The following is a 22824-nucleotide window of genomic DNA, read 5'->3' as shown; positions in this document are numbered from 1 at the left end:
CTTTTTGCAGGAGGCAACAAAGTATGGACAGCACTTGCCTGGGACATTATGTGATCTTTGCAAGCAGAGACAGAACAGAGAGGGAGGTAGTGAGAGAGAAAGAGTTACAGAAATCAGTTCCAGAGGGACAAGCTGGCAAACTTTGGAAGGCTGCCTAGTCAAAGGATAAGACTGGTGGTCTGAAAAGTGACCTGAAAGAAAAAGGATCATCTCGAGAACCCTGAAGGGGGCAAGTTTCGTCAGCAAGACTGATTGAGAAGGAATCAGTTGTGGATGTCCTGGAAAAAGAATCTCTCTCTGAAAATCAGCAAGAACCCTCCTGAGTGGTTACCATTTGCCTGTTAATCACCAAAGACTGGTGAACTTTGTTAATGCTAACTTCTGTGCACAGTACAAGAATTCCCTGTAACTAGTGAGATTGGACTGAGATCCAAAGAACTTTTCTAATCTTAAATATACATTACACACACTTGTGCTTAGTATTAGAGGGGGGGGTTAAGTGGGTTAGGTAGTTAAGTAATAAGTTAAATTCTGTTTTCTTGTTCAAATATAATTAAAAACTATTTTTGTTTAAATAACCTTGTGTTGTGTTGTGGTGCTGTTGATGCTGACTTTTGGGGTCTTCTGGACTCCGTAACAATACCTACGAGGCTAAAACTCGATGCTTATTTACTTTTTGAACCTTCTAATGTGCTCCAGCGAGAGCTGTCATTATTCCCCGATGACAGCAGCGACGCTTCGAATCACGTGGTTCTACCTGCCCACGCCACCAGCGCGCGCTGTTGTTTTCGTTGCTGCTTTTGCCAGATGTTCTGGTGCTCCAGCTACAGTATTGTATTTGCCATTAGTATTTGTGATTTACAAGTAACATCCTGTGGTTTACACCACTAGCCTTACTGCGGGGGGCGGGGTGCAATCTCTGTACCTGCAGGAAGACAGACTACACCTGACTGGCTGTCCATCAGCGGACCTGAAGAGACCCCTGGGGCTCTCCACCTGGCTGGCTGTCAATCACCCGACCGGGATATAGTATTGAGCCAGTCACTCGGGAGCCACCGTCACAGCCGCTCCTGTAGCAGAGACTTTTAGCCAAATAAAGCCTGTTGTACAGTCTTCAAGTTTGTGCATCACACGTCCATAGGTATATTCCGGGCTCTGAGCCCTGGTTCAAGGTGGAAGGAATAGCCTTACCTCCGAAGAATGAAGATTCCCCCCATCCCGCATGTCCTTAATGCCAGTGGCACCTGTTTATATAGCAGGGAAATTTCGTCTAGTGTTTCACTTCATGTATCAGTGCACGACAATGCACTCACAGACTCACAAATGTCTTTCAACACAGCCAGATTTCCACTAGATCTCTGATGACAGGGCCTGCGCTCCCCTGAGGGTCTGGAGGGGCTTCTGTGTTGGGGAGCCTGGCTGTGATTCCTTGCACCATTTGCCCTTTGGCTTTCACGTGGGTCCTGCCAATGGTCTGGGGCAAGGGACGTCCCTGCTTCATTGTCCCTCACCATTGCCCGCTGGCATTCGACGGGGCTCGGAGCCGAGGGGAGGCGGGGTGGGGGGGGGGGGGCGGTGGAGAGGAGGAGGAGGGGTCCTGTTCCTGCGGGAGCGCTCGCCCCCGGGCTTCTTGCGCCGGCGACGTTCCCCGACTGCCGAGACGCCGCTCGCCGGGCTCCGAGAAGATGTGACCGGGCTGCCGGGGAGGGAAGCTGGAAAGAGGGCGAACTGAAGGTAAAGCCCCGTGTTCCCCGGGACCGCGCGCTCTCTCTCTTTCTCTCTCGCCCGCCGAGGGAGCTTGGAAGCCGGGCGAAAGGGAAAGGCTCGGGGGCGAGACGCTGGCAGCCCCCGCAAAACCATTGATAACACGCAGTGTTGATCAAACAGGAGGAGCCGTTCGCCATTCAGCGAGCAGAATTCGCTGCCTTCTTCTGCGGCAGCGTCTTATTAAAAACCACCTTGCAACAACAGATAAAACCAGTGCAAGGCGGGGGGGAGTCCAAGCCAGGCAGTGTCTGGGGTGCATTGTTCATTCAGAGATCTGATGGCAGCAGGGGAAGAAGCTGGCTGACTACTCCTTTCTCCCTGGTGGTAGGGGGTCCTTGAGGATAGAGGTTGCTTCCTGAAGACCACCAAGAGCCCATTGTCCTCGGGTGGGGTGATGTCGCAGGCTGAGATAACAACCCTCTTGGGCTTTTATTCTTGGCCCCCTGAGGGTTGGTGCCTCCCTGCCAGGCAGCGATGCCACCCACCAGGATGCTCTCCCTGGTCCACCCGCGCAAGTCTCCAGGGGGGTTGGGGGCATACAGTGGACCACCTCCAGCACTTCGCAGAGTCTCGCCGCTGGCGAGCCTTCCGCGCGATTGCAGTCGACGTGGAGGCTCCAGGACAGATCCCTCGGGGGCGTTGACACCCGGCGAGAGGAATGCCACTTTAACAGGGGTGGGCGAAGTCTTGCTGACTTGGGGCTGAGGGCTTCCTCGGCCGACCGCCTCGGAGCTGGAAGGCTGAGAGAGGGTTAAGAAAACGCACAGCAATGCTGGAGAAACTACGCCAGTCTTGCAGGGGCCACGGGAGGGAAATATGTATCACCGACATTTCGGGCCTGAGCCCAAGGTAGAACAGGAAGGCGTCGGAATAAAGACTGGCTGGGAGAGGAGTCCAGACCTACAAAGGTGCTAATTGGATATGATAAGAGGAGAGGAGATAAAAGTGCAGTTTAAGAAGAATTTGGACAGATACATATATGGGTGGGGTATGGAGGGCTATAGACTGGGAGCAGGTCAGTGGGACCAGGCAGAATAATAGTTTGGCAGGCTAGAAGGGTCGAAGGACCTGTTTCAGAGCTGAAATGTTCTCTGATTCTATGGTTATACATTGATTTTGACTCTGTGAAAGAAACTAATGGGTATAAGGAAGAAAGAGAGAGATGGAATTTGGGGAAAGGCAACAGGGGAAGTAGAAGTTGGGGGGGGTTTAACAGAATCCGAAGAAGTTGATGTTAACGCCATCCGGTTGGAGCATGCCCAGGTAGAAGGTGAGGTGTTGCTCTTTCAATTTACAGATGGTCTCAGTCTGGCAGTGCATGAGAGCATGGACTCATCAAGGGGAATTGAAACGGGTGGCCACTGGGAGATCCACGTTATAGCAGTGGACAGAGCCGAGGTACTCAACGAGGCAGCCTCCCAGTCTGCACCCAGCCACTCCGATGTAGAGGAGACCACAACGGGAGCACCGGATGCAGTAGACGACCCCTGCAGATTCACGAGTTGCTTCACTCGGAAGGACTGTTTGGTGCCCCTAAACTCAGGCGTCTCAGAGCAGCTATGGCTGGTGTTGCGCCAAACACCAGACTGACGTCCAGCCTAGTGAGTGCGCCCTATCGGAGAGTGGGTGCCGAGGGAGTACAGCCCTGTCGGAGGGTGGGTGCCAAGGGAGCACTACATGCCAGAGGGTCTGTACTGGGAATGTACTTTGCTGAGGGTCTGTACTGGGAGAGTGCCGTGCTGAGGGTCTGTACTGGGAGAGTACTGCACTAAGGGTCTGTACTGGAAGAGTACCGTGCTGAGGATCTGTACTGTGAGAGTACTGCACTGTGAGAGAACCACACTGAGCGTCTGTACTGGGATATACTGCACTGAGGGTCTGCATTGGGAAAATACTGCACTGGGAGAGTACTGTGCTGAGGATCTGTACTGTGAGAGTACTGCACTGTGAGAGAACCACACTGAGCGTCTGTACTGGGATATACTGCACTGAGGGTCTGCATTGGGAAAATACTGCACTGGGAGAGTACTGTGCTGAGGGTGTGCACTAGTACAGTACCATGCTGATGGACTGCACTGTGAGAATACCACATTGAGGGTGAACAGTGGGAAGCATTGCATCAGTTGTTGAGAGTAACTTTCAGCGAAGGCACCAATGTATGAAAACTGTGTATCCCTCGTGGGTCCAGTATCTCCCCATGCTTCAAATCCACCACCCATCCAGGCACCCACCTATAGTAGACGGGGCTCAGTCACACGAGGGCATGCAGGGACTTGGTCTCCATCTGCTTTACTGCACAGAATATTATTTAGACTGAGATCAGCCTTCGTCAAAAATAGGAGCAGAAGTCAGCCATCTGGCCAATCGACCCTGCTCTGCCATTCAATAAGATAAGACTATAAGAAGATCATAAGACCAGAGAAGCAGAAATAGGCCATTCAGCCCATTGAGTCTGCCCCACCATTCAATCATGAGCTGATCCCTTTCCCCAGTCTGCCCCACTGCCCGGCCTTCTCACCATAACCTTCGATGCCCTGGCTAATTCAAGAAACCTTCAATCTCTGCCTTAAATACACCCATTGTCCCGGCCTTCACAACTGCCTGTGGCAACAAATTCCACAGATCCTCCATCCTCAAGGCTGACCCAGCTCCACCTACCCATCTGATCTTAACTTCTCCATTGTTCAAAAATCATCAATCTCAAATACATTTAATGCCTTAACCTCTGCAGTGAATTCCACAGATTCACTATTCTCTGGCAGAAGCAGTTCCTCCTTGTCTCTTAACATTGAATCTTGAGGCTATGTCCCTGAGTGCTAGTCTTTTCTTCACCTTTCCCTCACTGTCCAGAATGTCCAGTGATAAAATCGTTCTGCAAATCTGATCATCTCAGCCTCTCTCTTCCAGAAGCTGTGTCCAGTTTTCAAACATGGGCCTTGACATGCTGCCAATCTCTTCCAGATCAGGTGAAGCCTGTGGTGTCAAAGATGGCTCGCGAAGAGAAAGACATCCGTCGGAGTGATTCCATCATTCCTTGCTTCCTAACAATTGAGGTGGGATTACATTTGTAAAATTTTACAGCTCAGTCGAAGCCGATTCCGGCCATTTAAACCCATGTTGCCAATTACACCCAATTATAACCTGCACCCTCCTGTACTTTTTGGATGGGGGGGAGCACGGGGAGGAAACACTATTCAAAACGTACGGGGATGCAGGTTATAATTAGGTGAAACCCATGCAGACATGGGGAGAATGTACCAACTCCTTCCAAACAGCGGTGGATTTGAAGTTGGGTCGCCGCACTAACCACTACGCTAACCAAGCCGTTTGAAAGAATATGGCTGCAAAAACCCGTAACAGCTCAAATGTTCTTTCTTCCTTGATTGCTGACCAAATATCGCTGACTCCTCTTTCTTGTTTGTTCCTTCCCTGAACATGGAAACTCGATGAAAGTGTTGACAATCACTTGAGTTGATATCTCCCAGTGAGGTAATTCATGGTGTCAATGCCCGCCCCACCCCCACCCCAGCGTGCACCTCCTCCCATACCAGACCATACAGAATACTTAGTAATTTTTTTTTAACTTGTGTTACTTGTAAATCACAAATACCAATGGCCACAATATTGTAGCTGGAACGCTAGAGAATTTGACAAAAGCAGCAATGATCAGAACAACAGCAGCAACGAAAACAACAGCGTGTGCTGGTGGAGTAGGCAGACTGAACCACGTGATTCGAAGCATCGCTATCATTGGGGAATAATGACAGCTCTCAACGGAGCACATTAGAAGGTTCAAAAAGTAAAAGAGCATCGAGTCTTAGCCTTGTAAGTATATTGATACATTCAGCTGGGCTTACCAAAAATGTTTTTGTTGTTATAACGAACTACAGGGATATTTTTAAATAAAGAATAAATTTGAACTGAAATACTGGTGTCGCCCCTTTGATGGTGCCACCCAATGCAGTCTGCAACCCCCCCACCCCCGCACATCCCTAATGACGCACATCCCTTCATTCTGCTCCCATTCTGTCAGCTCATGGGAGACCCTATACCTCCATCACCTAATGACCTCACTCTGATTCCTATAGAGCCCAAAGATCAATGCATCATTATTGAATCCCAGAGATCCCAAAGATTCAAAGCCCTGAGGAACTTGTTGAGATCTTCCCGTCAGATCCCTGGCCCAGATGGTGTAAAGAACCCTTCAGCAGCTCTCCCATTAATCCTCCCAAAAAGTTTTATACATTTTAGTGAAATCACCTCTTACTTTTCCAAACTCTTCCTAGAAGCATTGGTACAATTGTGCGGGTTGTTGGTGAGGATACACCAGGAGAACAGTACACAGTTTTAGTCCTCTTATTGAAGAAAAGATATGCTCAGTTCATAAGCTATTCATGTCTAATTCTTAGGACAAGAGGATTTCCTTATCACCAGTGGCTAAAGAAATTAGATCTCTATGCTTTGAATTTTAGACGGACTGCACAGTTGGCGAATGGGGTTAGCGCAATGGCGTTGCGGTAGCAGCAATCAGGACCAGGGTTTGAATCACGCGGTCTCTGTAAGGAGTCTGTATGTTCTCCCCATGACTGTGTGAGTTTTCCCTGGGGGCTCTGGTTTCCTCCTACTGTTTAAAAGCATACTGGTGTGTAGGTTAATTGGGTGTAAATTGGGCGGCACGGGTCCATGGGCTAAAATGGCCTGCTACCATGGTGTATGTCTAAATTTAAAGAATGAGGAATGAACTTAAATGTTTAATGCACTAAAACCTCTGGTATCCAGCACCTATGGGAATTGGTAGATTCTGGATAAGTGTATTTTCTGGTTGGTTGAGACTTACAATGCCTAATCTACATTAAGAATAAATACTATATTATACTTCCACTGAACAACCTTCACTTGTATGAATATATAAACCTTAAAGCATTTTCAATCGTATTCTTCAAAACATTTAACCATCGCTGCATCTGCAGGCTCCTCCCCCTCCACGGAGCTGCCCAGGTTCTTTTAAACCAGTGGTTCTCAACCTTTTTCTTGCCACTCACAAACCACTTGAAGTAATCCCTATGCTATCTGTACTCTGTGATTAGTAAGTGATTGCTTATGCTGGGATGTGAGTGGGGAAAGAAGGTTGAGAACCACTGCTCTAGACCCAATTGTTACTGAAATATTTTGCTTGAGAAAAATTGTCATTGGCCCATTTCCTTTGGAGTTATGAAATCGTGCACTTAACGAGTCAATTAGGTCTGATTAAAGCAGTCAAACTTTTTCTTCCCACCCACATACCATCTTAGGCATCCCTTACTAATCACAGAGCACCTATGGCATAGGGAATACTTAAAATGGTATGTGAGTGGAAAGAAAAAGATTAAGAACCACTGGTTTAGTACTTTATTTTAAGGAATATATGGACCGGAATAACATCGAGGGCCGAAGGGCCTGTGTTGTATTGGAGTGTTCTTTGTTCACACTGTTTCCCATATTTAATTTGTGATCTTCTCTCCTCCCACTAAAATTATCTCTTTATTTCCCCCTTTTCACCCCTACTCTCACTCTCAGGTTTCTTCCCCTTTCTTTGCCTGTTTCTCCCTCCTTTGATATTTGCTTTTGGCTTTCATTTCACTTTTCCTTCACCCTCTCCATATTGGCATTTCTCTCTCGCTCAGCTCTCCAACCCCTTCCCTCTCTATTCAACCACCAACCACCAACCCTCCCCTGTTTTCCCTCCCTCTCTTCTCCACCTATTGCCTCCTGCCTTTGGAACCCTGCTTCTCCTGCCCCCCCTCCCCCCACTTAACTTTCTATTTAGATGCTGCGAACATTTTTCCACATCTTGATGATGGGCTCAAGCCCGAAACGTTGGTTCTGTTTCTTTAGCTCTGCTACGTAAAGACATAAAGTAGCCTGTTCGACCTGCTGGGTTTCTCCAGTTTTGTGTCTTTACATCAGCCACGGTGTCTGCAGGCGTTCCAGTTGGACTTCTGCTTTAAACCAACCTGCCTCAACGGGGTCCCAAAAGTTCCCTCTGGGAGTGGTGGGGGGGGGGGGGGGTGTGGGCACAGCACTTTTATGTAAAAGCCTTGTTTTCATTTCACCTCACGTAACACAAAAATATTTTTTGTGGCAAGAGGGGTGCAGAAGAAACCAAACCTTGAATGCTTGACAGGGATGGGGCCCATACACTTTCAGCGTCCTCAGGGCGCATCTGGGGAAAAAAAGGTTACTTTAAATGATTAATTTCATCAGAATCCTATCTCAGACTCTCTCCTTGGGAAGGAAGTAGATTGTAAAAATCTGCAGATGCTGTGGATGAAGAAAAAAACCCACAAAATTCTGGAGAAACTCAGCTGGTCAAACAGCAAAGGTATGACTGACATTTCGGGCTTGAGCAAGGTAGGAGAGAATGCTTGTAGGCATCCGAGCAAAAGGGGAGGGGGGTTGGCAAAGGATGGATGGAGAAGGGTGGGAGGGAACAGCAGCAAGGAGGGGGAGGAGGGATGGATAAGGGGGAAGGGAGGGGAGAACTTCCCTCTCCTTGCTCTCTCCTCCTTTCCCTCTCTCCCCATCATTCCTTCTCTCCCTCCCAGTCTTTCTTTCCTCTCCTTCCATGCCTCCCCTCCGATTACTTAATTATTTTGTCTAACTGTCTCTTCATCTCTCTTTCCCCCTCTACATCTCTCTCTCACCACCACCCCCTCCTCCCCCCCCAACCCCGCTTTCTCATTAACACTGTTTTTTTTTAACAGCTGCTGATCATGGTGGGGACAGTCTTGCTCACCTACTACTTTGAGTACACAGATACGTTCGCGGTACACCGACAGGGCTTCTTTTGCTACGACAGTGCATACATGAAGCCATACCCTGGGCCAGAGGAGATGAGTTTGCTTCCGCCACTCTTGCTCCAGTCGTTAGCTTCAGCAATACCCATGGCAACAGTAAGAACACTTTTATTTACTTCTCTAGGTTTCCGGCATCTTGTCTTCGAGCTGCTGCCAGAACAATTTTGATGTTATCACAATCAGTGAAATTTTAAATTTACATTCAGAATTCAACAGTTACTGAGAGTGCATGGGGAGCAGTCACTGACAGTGCGAGGGGACCAGTCACTAACAGTATGTGGGGAACAGATCTTGATATTGTGTGGGCACCACAGTTACCGTAACTCAATATGACACCAATCCTGGTGCTAATGGGTCACCATTCTTGATTTATTGCTGTGTCGATTTGTCCAGTTGATTTTCTTTGATGAACAATCTGGTTTCAAATGAGCTTCAGGTCACTGCCCACCTCATCGAGCTCTGTGGAGTTTCAGAGCTAGGGGTCATCAATGGAGTTTTGTTTTTCCATCTGCTCCTACAGCAACTCCCCTGGGTTCAGAGAAGATTTACTGGAATGATAGCAGGAATGGAATGTGACCATAGGACGATTGTCGACTCTTGAACTGAACTCGTTGGAGTACAGTAGGATGAGGGGGAACTTAACGGAGGCATTTCAAATGCTGTAAGGCCTGGACAAAGTAGATGGTGTGGTGGTACACCACTGGCCTACAGCAGGGGTCAATCTCTGCACCTGTAGAAGAGCATGGGGACAAGGCAACACCTGGCCGGCTTTCAATCAGCCGACCTGAGTAGTCCAAGCCCCACCCGGTCGGGTGTCAATCACCCTCCTAGATATAAGCTTGAGCTGGCTTTTCGAAGACAGTCTCAGAATTTACAGCAGGTCTCCTCACAGCTGGCTCTGTGGAAGTTTACATCGAATAAAGCCTGTGTACAGTCTTTTGGTTTTGTGTGTTTGCCTCTGACCGATAGCGCACCACAGAAGGGGAAAGTTTGTTTTCCACGGAAAGGGATTCTAGGATGAGAGGGCATAAGTTTGGAATAAACAGGTGCGGAAACATTTCTTTAGTCATTTCTTGAGTCTGTTGCCACAGGTGGTTGTGGAAGTGAGTTCGGGTCTATTTAAGGCAGAGATTGACCAGTATTGGATGAGTCAGGGCATCAAGGGTTATGGGGAGTGGGACTGATCAGCTCATGATTAGAATGATAGAGCCTAGAAAGATGAGCCAAAGTCTGCTCCTATCCCTTGGAGTCTTGGTCCTTCCTGAATCCCGAATCACCTTAGTGGGCAAATATTTGGTATCATCTTTGAATCGTTTTTTTTTTGTTTGTGTAATGATGCAGAAAAATCTCTGCTTTTCTCTTCCAGATTATTCTGGGCGAGTTGGCCGGATTTGTCTTTCAGGCCAAGTTTGTCCATCAGGAGCGAACCATTGTGACGGCGGAGTGCTGCAGTCTGAACCCTCTGATCCGCAGGGTCATCAGGTTCTTGGGTCTGTCTTGCTTCACTTCTGCCCTTTTGGTTGACTCGAGACTCTTGGTTGCAGGCAGTGGGGATACTGGGGATGAGGAATCTCTCTGAGGAATGGCTTCCTCTGTTCACCCTCAGCGCAGGAAGATGGAGGCAGCCTGCATCCAGGGGTGGGCCATGGCGAAGATAAGGGCCCTCACCACACAGCAGGGAAGGGTAGCTTCTGTGGGAGGAGTTGAGGGGGGGGGGAAGAGGAACATTCCATGTGAGGTTAACATACCTTCTGTGCAGCCCCTTTTACACAGAGCCTGAAAGCCGGGTTTTATCCGCCTTTTGAGCTCTGGGTGAAAAAAATAGATGGTGGATTGGGGGGGGGGGGTTCCTAGACTTAACCATCTTCGATCTGCCAAGGTAGGTACTCTCAGCAGTGGAGCATATCGATGCAGGACCAATCTAAACCGGTCGACCCGTGTTGCTGGGCCGAAACACCAAGGGAAGATGACGTCACGATGTTGGGTCCAGAAAAGATTCATAGTCAGTAGTGAGTGGAGACATATAGTGTGCGAATGTCGGCATCACCTGTGTGAATCAGATTCATTGAGTCTGGACACAAGGGTTTGCAATCACACATGGCTTTTATTAACACACCATTAGAGAAGAGCTTGGGGAAAATGCACGCAGGCAGAATTTTTAAAGGTTAGTGGGAAAATGTTGAGCAGTACACATTTACTTCTCCTACATTTATACGCTGATTTGGGATATGTGGAAGGTTAGTGAGGGTGGATGAAACCAAGGGAAGGCAGTGAGGAGCCAAGGTGATTTGTTTCTGTTCCCTGAATTTCCTCTCTGTTTCAGGGGTCTACACGTTTGGTCTTTTTGCCACTGATATATTCGTGAATGCAGGGCAGGTGGTGATGGGGAGCCCCACACCACATTTTCTCACCGTCTGTCGTCCGAACTACACAGCTCTGGGCTGTCGCCAGCCCTCGCAGTTTGTCGTCTCCCCAGACGCCTGCACTGGGAACCCAAGCCTAGTGTCCAGTGCGAGGAGAGCATTCCCGTGCAAGGATGCTGCACTCAGCATGTACGCTGCCATCTACACAGTGGTGAGTCAGGGATCAACCAAATCCAGAAATCCAAACCTCCGGACTGCTTGGGGATTGGGTCGGTCCGGATTCTCGGGCAGTACGTTTAAAATTCAAATCTAAGGAGGAATGAAGATGAGGAAGACATGAATATGTTGATGCTTATTCATCAGCAAAGACAGCAAGCTTCATTTATCAAAACGAGCAGTTTTGAAGAAGAATAAAGTAAACTCGACAAAAAAACATGGCTGCTCGTTGGCACTGTGTGTCTGTGGCACTTTTACACACACACCCCCACGCACACAAAATCCCACTAAATTTTAAAAGTTTGAAACTTTTCAAAAAGTCCGGATCCTCGGGTGGTCCAGATTTCTGGCATCCGGGTCTTTGAGCTTCCACTGCATTCTCACACGAAATGTTTATGCACGTGACAGGCCCTTCAACCCAACTCGTCCTGGGCTAGTCCTATTTGTCCACATTCAACCCACATCTTTCCAACCCCCCTGCCTATCTGTATTTCTCTCCAAATGTCTTTCCACCGTTGTGATTGTACCCACTGCCATTGCTTCCTCTGGATGATCATTCCAAATGTGGATAATCTCTTGAGTGAAATAATAGCCCTTTGGATCTCTTCTAAATGTCTCCTCTCTGCCCACTAGTTATAGATATGTTTTTTTTAAATTTAATTTAGACGTACAGCATGATAACAGGCCATTTCGGCCCACGAGTCCGTGTCATTCAATTTACTCCCCATTAACCTACCCACCCAGTACACTTTGAACAGTGGGAGGAAACCGGAGCCCCTGAGGAAAACCCACGCAGACACGGGGAGAATGGACAAACTCCTTACAGACAGCACAGGACTCGAACCCCGGTCCGGTCCCGATCACTGGTGTTGTAATGGCATTGCACTACCTGCTACACCAACCGTGTCACCCCTGCTATGAACCCCCTGGCATCTGGCACCTATGTGGATTTGTAGATGCCGGATAAGTGAAGTCACTGGTTGCTTGAGGATGCGTGTTGCGTGATTGGGGCACCAATTATAAACTTCCAGATTTTTTACCTGTTTATTTTCTGCAAAATTTTTTTTCTGGTTGCTTGAGGCTGCCACTTGCTTGAATTCCAGATAACGAGGATTTTACTGTTGATTAGTTATAGTTTCACCTTCCCTGGAGAATGTGAGCATTCACTTTATCCATGGCACTTATGGATTTATATGTCTTCGTGAGATCACCCCTCAGCCTTCTACACTCCAGGGAATAAATACCCCACAGAAAGCCAACAAGGAATGGAATTATTCTGTGATCTAGCATAGACTCAATGGGCCACAGTAGTCTGCTTCTGTGTTGATGAGAAATATGACACTTATTCTGCTCGCACCTGCTGCCTTCTTGGAACTGTGCGGATCTGGGAGGTGGGGACCAGTTAGTGGCAAATGGGATCAGATGGTAACACATGTTGGAAATGCCATTAAATTTTAAATTTAGACATAATTTATTTTTTACTTTAAATTTAGACATACAGCACAGTAATAAGGCCATTTCGAGCCATGAACCTGCACCACCCAAATACACCCCGGTACATTTTTGAATGATGGGAGAAAACTGGAGCCCCTGGGGTAAACCCACACAGATACGGGGAGAACATACAAACTCCTATCAGACAGCGCGGTATTCAAACTCCAGTCCGGTCCCAATCTCTGGCGCTGTATCAGCGTTGCGCTAACCGCTATGCCAACCATGTCGCGTGAATGGAGCCCGTTCGTATCTGTTTGGTTGAGTGAGTGAGGCTTCTTCCTGTTCACAGATTTACGTTACAATCATGTTCCAAGCGAAGGGGACACGGTTGACCAAGCCTGCAGTGTGCCTCACGCTCCTGTGCCTAACCTTCCTCACTGGGGTAGTGCGAGTGTCTGAGTATCGGAATCACTGGTCCGACGTGCTGGTGGGATTCGTGACCGGCGCAGCCGTCGCTGTGTTTTTGGTGAGTGCCAGATCCAACTGGGTGCCAGGATGAAGAGTGAGACCGTCCTTTTTTTAAATTAAATTTAAATTTAGACCAACAGCGCAAGACCCATGCCACCCAATTACACCTGCAACCCCAGTTCGTTTTCGGAGCCTCCGGAGAAAACCCACACAGAGATGGACTTCTTACAGATAGCGCCTGATTCGAACTCGGTTCATTGGCATTGTAACAGCATTGCACTAACTGTTACGCTAGCCAATCCAACTGCAGATTGTGGCAACACCTATTTCAGGTTCTACCCAGGAATGCCCAACCTAACTGGGCCGGTAACCATGAGGAAACACACCCATGTTTCAGCCCAAATAGACTACGGAGACATAGAGCTAAACAGCCAAAAGCAGGCTCTTTAGGCCAGCCATTCTCGACAGTGGCTTCGAGGGGAAGGAGCCCATAAACTTTGAGCCAAGCCCTAGCTGACAAGGAAAGGTCAAGAATGGTCAGACTGGGTCAGCTGGCGGAACTCCTCATCAGACAAACACTGGCTCATGGCTGGCAGGTGAGAGGAGCCCTACCCATCAGATCCTTCCTGTATGATAGGAGTGTCACCCACAATGCGCGTTGAGCGGAGTCCAAAGAAGTTGAGAATGGTGGCCTTAGTCCAACTTGTCCACACCAACTGAGTTGCCTTTATAATTCCATTTTCCTGCATTCAGCCTTATCCCTCCAGCCATTCACTATCAATGTACCTGTCCAAATTTTACTTTAATTGTACCCAGATCTCAGATATTGTTTTGTGGCAGCATCACAGCACAAATATTGCTATAAATTACATTTAAATGAAATAATTAGTGCAAAAAGAAGAGAAAGTGTGGTCATGGCCGTGGTTCACTGTCCGTTCAGAAATCTGATGGGAAGAAGCTGTTTTTGTGTTGCTGGGTGTTTGTCTCCTGTTCCTCCTTCCTGATGGTAGCAGAGTGAAGAGGGCATGGCCTGGATGGTGAGGATTCTTGGGGGTAGAGGTTGCTTTGTTGAGACACCGCCCCCTCTTGTAGATGTTCTCGATGAAGACTGATGTCCATGATGCGCTGGCTCAGTTTACAACTCTCTGTAGTTATTTTTTCTGCCCTGAGCATTGGCACCTACATTACCAGGCAGCGATGCAACCAGTCAGAATTCTCTCCACGGTACCCCTGTAAAAATTTACAAGAGTATGTGGTGACATACCCCATCTCCTCAAACCCCTCGCCAAGAGGCTTCTTCACCATTGCATCGACATGAGAGGCCCCAGGGCAGATCTTCAGAGATGTTGACACCCAGGAATCTAAAGTTCTTAACCCTTTCCGCTGCTGACCCCTCGATGAGGACCATTCAAAACAACTCAGGTGTTCCCCTGAATTCCTCCTCAAGTCCACAATTTTCTCCTTAATCTGCCATCTCCTCTTGCAGATCTCTCCATATGAGTCTATTCTACTGGGGAAAGAATCAGTGACTATTCACATTATCTATGCCCCCCATTGATTTTATAAACCTCCCTCTACTTAATGAAAAAATACATCTCAGCCTATTCAGTCTCTTCCACAGCTTAATTCCTCCAGTTCGGATAATATAGTAAAATCACAGAGATGGGGGAACTCAGAAAGTCTCACAGTATTTTCAGAGGAGATAAAGATATATTACCGAGGTAATATATTTCCAACTTTCACTTTCCACTCATATACCATCTTATGCCATTGGTGGTCTGTGATTATTAAGGGGCCTGGGGTCAGATGCCAAGATCGCTAAAGAGGTTGACAACAGACTGGCAAAAGCAAACAGTGTATTCGGCCACTGTACAAAAGAGTCTGGAACAACAAGCATCTGAAGAAAGAGTCAAAGATCAATGTGTACAGAGCCATTGTACTGACCACCCTCCTGTACAGTTCTGAGTCATGGGTCACCTACGGTCATCATCTACAACTTTCACCAGCGCTGAATCCGCACCCATCCTCAACATCCACGGGAGTGACTTTGCCACCATCATTGAAATCCTCAAACAGGTGGGGGCCATGCTGTTGAAGATGCACCTACACTGGGCAGAGCACCTATCTAGGATGGAGGGTCATCCCCTGCCCAAGATTGTGGGCAAAAGGAGACGGGGGAAGAACCGTGACATAGCAGCGCCAAACCCAGAACAGAATTTCCCTTGAAACTGCAGTGGCCAGGCACGTCTGTCCCGCTTTGGCCTCATCAGCCACCAGCGACCCTGCAACAGATGTGGACAGCCCCTTCCTCAATATTTGCTCAAGCCATGACTTGACGTGAATGGGAAAAAAAAGGTTGAGAACCACTGTGCTGGACCCAATTGTACTGAAATATTTTGCTTGACAATAATTTTCATTCGCCCATTTCCTTTGGAAACCGTGCACATAACAAGTCAATTAGGTACGATTAAAACAGTGGTTTTCAAACATTTTTCCCCACTCATGTACCACCTTAAGCAATCCCTTACTAATCACAGAGCACTGATGGCATAGGGATAATTTAAGGTGGTATGTGAGTGGAAAGACACAGTTTGTAAACCACTGATCTTGAGGAAGGGATCAAGCCCGAAACTTCGGTAAAACAGAGTATCTTTGCTTCCTATGGATGTTGCGAGACCGGCTGAGTTCCTCCAGCATCTCCGTGCTTTTCCTGCAATCACAGCCTCTGCAGACTTTTATGTTTCACTCCTGGTCATATAGTCATCATATGTTTTTGCGCCCGTTCCAGCTCAATGACATCCATCCTGCAGCTGGGTAACTAGAACTGCACTCAATATGTGGCCTTACTGGTCTTGACTGGTTCCAACATGACGTTCTGAATTGTGTGCTATGTGCCCTCACTGATAAATGTAAACATGTCAAGTGCCTTCTTCCCCTATGCCCTTAAATCTCTCATATGGTTCTGAGTTTGGTCTCATGATGCTGTTCAGGTGACTAACATTTTTTTTTCAAATGGTTGGCTTCCTGAAAAATATTTGAGGATTATGATAGACAGCTTCAAGCTGAGAACAAAGATAATTTAACATTTGCTGCATCATGTAGGAAGTTGGAGAAACATGAAAGTAACTTTGATTACATTTAGCATGTTTAATCGCCTAATGATGCTGACACAATTCAACTGACCTAAAAATGTTTTGCCGCTGATTTTCATTTGTACTCAGCATCTGATGCCTCTCATGTCAGTGTCCAACAATAATTGACCAGCATTGATGGATTCCAGTTGCCCTGATACCATTTTTCCATGTTCGCAATGTTCTGGTGAAACATTTCACCGTGTTCGTCACTGACGGCACTAAGATCAGCAGGTTAGACGTCCAAATGCAAACGCAGAAAATGGATTTTCAAAGACATGATACACTCATGGTTTTGTCTGCTTGGACTAGACTTAAAATATGACAGGAATCACAAATATAGGTTCTATCTTAAAGAAAACAGTACATGATAGGAAAATGTTGAGGCGATTTTTGTAATCAGGCCAAAATCTATAAAATACACCAAAAGTGTTCAGGAAGCAAAATCTTTGCTGTCCAGTGTGATTAGGATAGGCATGTTCAGTCTAACGAGACAGGGATTTCCCTCAATCGAATATGAATATGAATTGTTCTCTGTTGAGCTGAATGATAATACATGGGTATAAATGAATGAGTTCTAAGATTCTTCAATAACTTTCTACAGGTCTGCTGTGTTGTTCATAAATTTAAAGGCACGAACCCTGTTTGTAAGAAGGTGGGGAGTGTCTCGAAACCAGTCTGTGTGATGCTCGCCCTCCCATGTGTGGAAAGTCCACTAGAAAAGTTAAGTGTTGTTCAGGTAAGAGGTCGACACCAAAATGGAACTTGGCATGTTGCTGGCCGAGGGCAGCCTGCCTTATCCCAGCTCTGCTGCAGAAGGAGGGGACGAGACAGCTGTCAACAATCCAGTTCACAGTTCCTGGATCACTTCGGGATCAGGACTGTAAACCTGATTTATCTCCAGTTATCCCACTCATTCACAATTTCTGCAACTATCAACGAGGGAGCATTTTGTCGAAGTAAAACTTGCAGTCATCACTGACTTCAGTGAAGTTGTGAGATCAGTGTTTGGCAGCAATGTAGACATCCAGGTGGAGCACCTGTTTTAATGTGGGCCATGCCCAAGTTCTGGCCTGAAACATTGGTGATATACAGTACTGTATCTTTGTCTCCGATGGGCGCAAAAGGGCCTGCTGAGCTCTTCCAGCATTTTTGTGTATTTACTACAATCATAGTATCTGCAGATTTTCTTGTTTCCCCCCAAGTTCAGGCTCTCAGCTGCTGTCAACCCCATTAAAATTTAAAATTTCAGTCATACAGCACATTAACAGGTCATTTCGGCCCACGAGCCTGTTCTGCCAAATTGACCTGCAAACATTTCGTGAGGTGGGAGGAAACTGGACCCCTCGGGGAAAACCCACACAAACATGGAGAGAACGTGCAAACTCCTTACAGACAGTGCTGGGTTCGAACCTCGGCCCTGAACCTCGGCCCCAATCGCTGGCGGTGTAAAGGCGTTGTGCTAACTGCTAAGCCAACCGTACCGCACCACGAACCAGATGATCCTGCAGTTCATGTTAGGACTGCATGAGGGAGTCTCGGAGATGGGATTGACTGCTCTCCCCAGTAGTAACTCGGACAGGGAAGCATCACTAAATAAATCCTACAACCATGAATAATTAAATATGTAGTCCAGCATGAGGTAAGACCATAAGACATGGGGGTTCTAGAGAGCAGCCGACGGAGTAAATCACAACCCACAGAGCTCCTGCGAATTATTAACAAAGTATTAATTAACAGCAATCTAGGCAGGGTCCTACCATTCAATTATAGTTCGTCACACTTTGAAAATCATAAGAAATAGGAGCAGAAATAGTCTGCCCTGCTATTTAATCATGAGCTGATCCATTTCCCCACTCAGCCCCGCTGCCTGGCCTTCTCCCCGTAACCTTTGATGCCCTGGCTAATCAAGAGCCCATCAATACACCCAATGACCCGGCCTCCACAATGGCTGTGGCAACAAATTCCACAGATTCACTGCCCACTGGCTGAAGAAATTCCTCCACATCTCTGTTCTAAGTGGGCGCCCTTCAATCCTGAAGTCGTGCCCTTTTGTCCAAAACTCTCTCACCGTGGATTTGAGCAACACATGGTATTTTTTTTTACTGTGTTAGAACGTCACAGATGGGAGCAGGAATCAGACAACCAGTCCCTCAGGCCCACCTCACTATTCATCAAGGTCCTGTCTCCATTTTCCTGCATTATTGTGCACCTCATTTCTCTGAAAGTTGTCACTGTCAGTTTTGAATGAAACTGATCTTCATATTCTGCCCAGGTAGAGAATTCCAAACGCTCAGCATCTCTGGAATGAAGAAATCGCTTCTTATCTCAATCATAACCTTCTCTTTTACTCTCAACCCGTGCTTCCACTTCTAGATTCCTGTCAGAGAAAACTTCCCCCCCCCGCCCCCCAAAACTTCCCTGTCAAGCTCTCAAGCTTCAGTGAGGCATCTCATTCCTCAAAACTCCATTACAGTCCCAATCAACTGCAACTCTCCTTGTATGACAAACTCACTATCCTTTGAACCTGTCTAGAAAATCGTTTCTGCATTCTTAAACAGCAAGAACAGAAAAATCCCCGTTATCTAGAATTCAAGCAACTGGCCGCCTCATACAACAGGCAAAAGAATTCGCGGAAAATAGGTAAACAATGCAGAAGGTTAAAATTGCACATCCACTCTCCACCGGTCAGTTCGCCAATCCAAACAACACCCAGTCTCAAGAAACTGGCAAATGCACTTATCCGGCATCTACCATTCCCTGTGCGTGCTGGATACCGGAGGTTTACTGTATATTTGGCATTGAAAGAAGAAAGTCTTGAGATGCTGGGGACAAGAGCAATACACACATGCAGGAGAAACACAAGGCAAGTGAGGTCAGATGCTGAGGTAGAGAAAGTTTCTCCAGCACATTTGTGTAAAGCAAATATATCTTTTCTTATGTACAGTAGGGAGACCAAAACTGTGCACAAGGGCAAACTCTCTCATAACATTTGACTATAAGACATCGGAGCAAAAATAGACTATTCAGCCCATCGAGACTGCCCTACCATTTGCCCACTCAGCCCCACTGCCTGGTCTTCTCCCCACAATCTTTGATACCCTGGTTAATCAAGAGCCTATCAATCTCTGCCTTAAAAACACACACAATTACCTGGTCTCCACAACCGCCTGTGGCAGCAAATTCCACAGATTTACCACCCTCCGGCTGAAGAAATTCCTCCACACTTCTGTTCTAAGTGGACGCCCTTCAGTGGTAAAGTTATGTCCTCTTGTTCCATTTGTCCTTCTAATTGCTTCACGCATTGTATGCTGCTGCCTTGTGTTCCCAGGTCCTCTTGAAGATCAGCACCACCTTAGTTAAAACACAAAATGCTGGAGAAGTTCAGACAGTGTCCTTTACATAGCAATGGGAAAGATACATAACTGATGTTCAACAAAGTATGGGAAAATGCCAGCAGATGTCCAAACAAAAGAGTAGGGCGGGGAGGAGGGGTGGCAAAGACAGGAGATGATAGGTGGAGAAACTGTGCTCGCGCCAGGGAGGGAGGGGACAGCAGCACTGTGGGGGAGGAGAGATGGCAGGGAGGGTGGGTAGGAGAACTGGAAGGACAGGAAAGGAGGGGGGAAACAAAAGGCAAACAGGTTTAGTGGAAAGTAGTAAAGTCAATGTTCATGCCATCTGGCGGGAGGGGGCACAGGCAAAGGTGCCAGAGGGATGAGGGAATTACGGAGGGAGTGGAAGGCCGGGGTGGGGGGGGGGGGGAGGGGCGGGAAAAATATGTCTGGTGGTGGGATCCTGTAGTAAGTGCTAGAAATTCCAAGGGTTGGATGGGGAGGCTGGAGAAGCTCACCAGGTTAAACAGTGTCCTTTATGTGGTAAAGATACATCACCGACGTTTCGAGCTTGAGCCCTTCAACAAAGTATGAGAAAATGCTGGCAGGCGACCGAACAAAAGAGTAGGGGGGTGGGGAGGCAGGAGATGAGGGTGGGCTGTTGGCCAGGAACCAGATTAACATGAGGACAGGATTACTCCGGTGTCTGCAGATTTTTGCGACTTGCTTCTTACTGCTCTTCTGTTACATGTATCCAGGTGGATGACTGTACATTTCCCCTTTTATTTGCTGTGCATTCGGACTGGCACAAGCACAGTTTCAGTCTGAATTCTTTTCTTTGCAGAATGGTCCAGCTGAATTCACAGAAGGAACATGAACGACCTCCCTGCTTCTTCCCGTCTACACCAGATGTGTTGATTGCCACTCGGTCAGTGATGAGCGAAGTCTGAGTTCCAGACGGAGTCTAGTGTGTGTACAGATTTGCATGAACAGCAATCTCACTCACGTCCAGTTGAGTGATTGTCAGATTACTAGAAATGTCTCCCTGTGGTGTCACCTTTTGTTTCCATTCTTATCCTCTAACCCTCACCCAACCCGCCCCCCCCACCCCCCAAGCAGAGCTCCAATCCTCTGCATGGAAAATGTTATCCTTCAGAGCAAGCACAAGAACCCCATAGTTTTGGCAAAGTATTATGCTGCCCCTCTCCCCCCCCCCGTCACTTCTGCTTCATGGAGCTGTGGCACAAAACAAGTTTCTGGAGGAACACGGGAGATTGCGCAGCATCTTTGAGCTCAACCTTCAACGTCAACCATCTCTTCGCCTTCACAGGTGCTGCCTGACCCACTGAGGTCCTCCAGTTGCTATCGATTTGCTCCAAATTCCAGTATCTGCAAGCTCCTACTTGGAGCTGTGGTTTATTAATGAGGCTGTTAGGTTCTCTGCTTCACTGGATTAAGGAGGTATTTTCTCCAGCCCAGGGCCTTCCAACAAATGGGTTCTGATCTTCATCGTTGGGAATCTGCAATTTAATTTCACTCATCATCTGACTATCTGAATAAGTGTAGGTACCTTCTCGACCTTAGGACCAGATCCTCAAGTCTTTAGGTGTGAGATTACCTGGGAATTGGCGGGTACTGGCCGAGCCTCATCCAGACAACCAGTGGGAATTAGGTGGACACTCTCACTGAACATTGGGTCAAGGCAGGGTGGGCTGTTAGCTGGGAACCAGATGTACATGAGGACAGGATCAAGTTCAAGTTTATTGTCATGTGAATGTGCAACCTGATGAGACCGTGAATCTCCGGACCATGCAGACAGACACCCTACACACAAACAACATGTATACATCACAATCCAAAACATTCACAATAAATGTACATAAAAATAATTTACAGGTTTCTATGACTGTTCAACTATCTCACCACCCACGGGAAGAAGCTGTTTCTGAGTCAGGCAGACCTGGTTTTAATGCTCCTCAACTTCTTCCTAAAAGGTAGTGTCTCAATAATTCTGTGGGCTGGATGGCAAGGGTCCTCAATGATTTTCTGACCCTCTTTAAGCACTCCTTCCTGTAGATATCACTGATAGAGGGAAGGGAGACCCCAGTGAGCTTCTCAGCAGTTTTAATCACCCTCTGTACTAGCCTTCAATCAGATGCTTTGCAGCCACTGTACCCAGACGGGGCTCCTGTGGAGCATTGTCAGTGTGGGGGCTGTTAGCCTTTCCCTTCTCAACGTCCTTAGGAAGTGCAGGCGCTGCTGTGCCTTCCTGACTAACGAGGTGTTGTGGGTCCAGAATAGGTCTTCCTTTAAATGGGTGCCAAGGAGGTTCGTGCTCCCCACTCTCACTATGACGGAGCCATCGATATGTGGTCCTTCTTCTTCCTGAAGTCCACAATCATCTCCTTTGCCTTGTCCACACTGGGATTCAGATTGTTGCTCTGGCACAAGCCTCTCAACCTCCTCTCTGTAAGCCGATTCATCATCATTGCCGATGAGGCCAACTACACTTGTGTCATCCGCAAACCTGATGACTCTGTTGGAGGCTGAACCTGACAGTGCAGTGGGTGAGTTGGCACCGTGAAGAGTCGTGGGCCAGAAATGCAGCCCTGACGTGCACTAGTGCTCAACGTGATGGGGCCTGAGGTTTTGCTGCAAATCCATACAGACTGTAGTCCTTCGATCAAGAAGTCTGGGGATCCAGTTGCAGAGAGGACTGTTGAATCCCTGCGAGGACAATTAATCCACCAGCTGAGCTGAAGTCAGAGCAGAAGCCTGTCTTCTAGGTGGATCACCTGTGGACATCAGGTCTGGATCATCTGGTGAGTGTCTGAACTTTAGTGAAGGCTTGTCTGAACTTTTGGTGTCCGTGTCTGGAGATAATCTGGGCATCAGTCATGCGCCATCAACACATTGGGCAGGGACAAGTAGAGAGTGAATAAACACTGTATAGACACTACTTGTATTTTGGGAGAGAACTGTCTGGATATTGTATTTTGGCACCGTCTTGACATTGGGAAGGGATATTCTGGGCAAAGGGTGGCAGCTCAATTACATTGGGTGTGGACTAGCTGGACAACATCTAAACATTAGTGAAGAGCTACGGGACCAAGAGTAGGGATAGTCTGGTCATCAACTAGAAATCAATGTATAAAAATGCAATGGCCCAAATACCCTGTGCTGCTGCATGGAGATTATAATCCTGGTGCAAACCCGGATAAAAATCTCAGGTAATTTCCTGGATGGATTTTGGCTGTTCCAGTAATTTGTGGAA

At 47.5% G+C, this 22824-nt stretch overlaps 1 protein-coding gene across 3 annotated transcripts; it reads left to right on the top strand.

The window, feature by feature from the left end:
- Nucleotides 1–1598: 1598 nt before the first annotated feature.
- plppr2a (phospholipid phosphatase related 2a) lies at nucleotides 1599–21439 on the top strand. 3 transcript variants are annotated; one of them, XM_069927664.1, is made up of 8 exons: nucleotides 1599–1734; nucleotides 4729–4820; nucleotides 8511–8699; nucleotides 9970–10093; nucleotides 10927–11177; nucleotides 12966–13142; nucleotides 16820–16938; nucleotides 20395–21439. In XM_069927664.1, the coding sequence occupies exons 2-8, from the start codon at nucleotides 4755–4757 to the stop codon at nucleotides 20498–20500; spliced, it is 1032 nt and encodes a 343-aa protein (XP_069783765.1). In that variant the 5' UTR covers nucleotides 1599–1734; nucleotides 4729–4754; the 3' UTR covers nucleotides 20501–21439. The 3 variants fall into 3 exon arrangements, with proteins under 3 accessions (XP_069783765.1, XP_069783766.1, XP_069783768.1); XM_069927665.1 differs by having other exon boundaries at nucleotides 16820–16954; XM_069927667.1 differs by lacking the exons at nucleotides 1599–1734; nucleotides 4729–4820 and adding an exon at nucleotides 5402–5592.
- Nucleotides 21440–22824: the final 1385 nt, after the last annotated feature.

Source organism: Narcine bancroftii, chromosome 3, assembly GCF_036971445.1.
Source record: "Narcine bancroftii isolate sNarBan1 chromosome 3, sNarBan1.hap1, whole genome shotgun sequence".
NCBI lineage: Eukaryota > Metazoa > Chordata > Chondrichthyes > Torpediniformes > Narcinidae > Narcine > Narcine bancroftii.
This window is presented reverse-complemented; position numbering and strand designations above follow the sequence as displayed.

What these genes read in the sequence shown, in the direction of transcription:
- plppr2a (XM_069927664.1), top strand. Translation starts at nt 4,755, where the DNA reads ATGGCTCGCGAAGAGAAAGACATCCGTCGGAGTGATTCCATCATTCCT. An exon ending in CTTGCTTCCTAACAATTGAG is followed by an intron (nt 4,821 to 8,510) that starts GTGGGATTACAT and finishes TTTTTTTAACAG; the next exon opens with CTGCTGATCATGGTGGGGAC. An exon ending in CAGCCGTCGCTGTGTTTTTG is followed by an intron (nt 13,143 to 16,819) that starts GTGAGTGCCAGA and finishes AACTTTCTACAG; the next exon opens with GTCTGCTGTGTTGTTCATAA.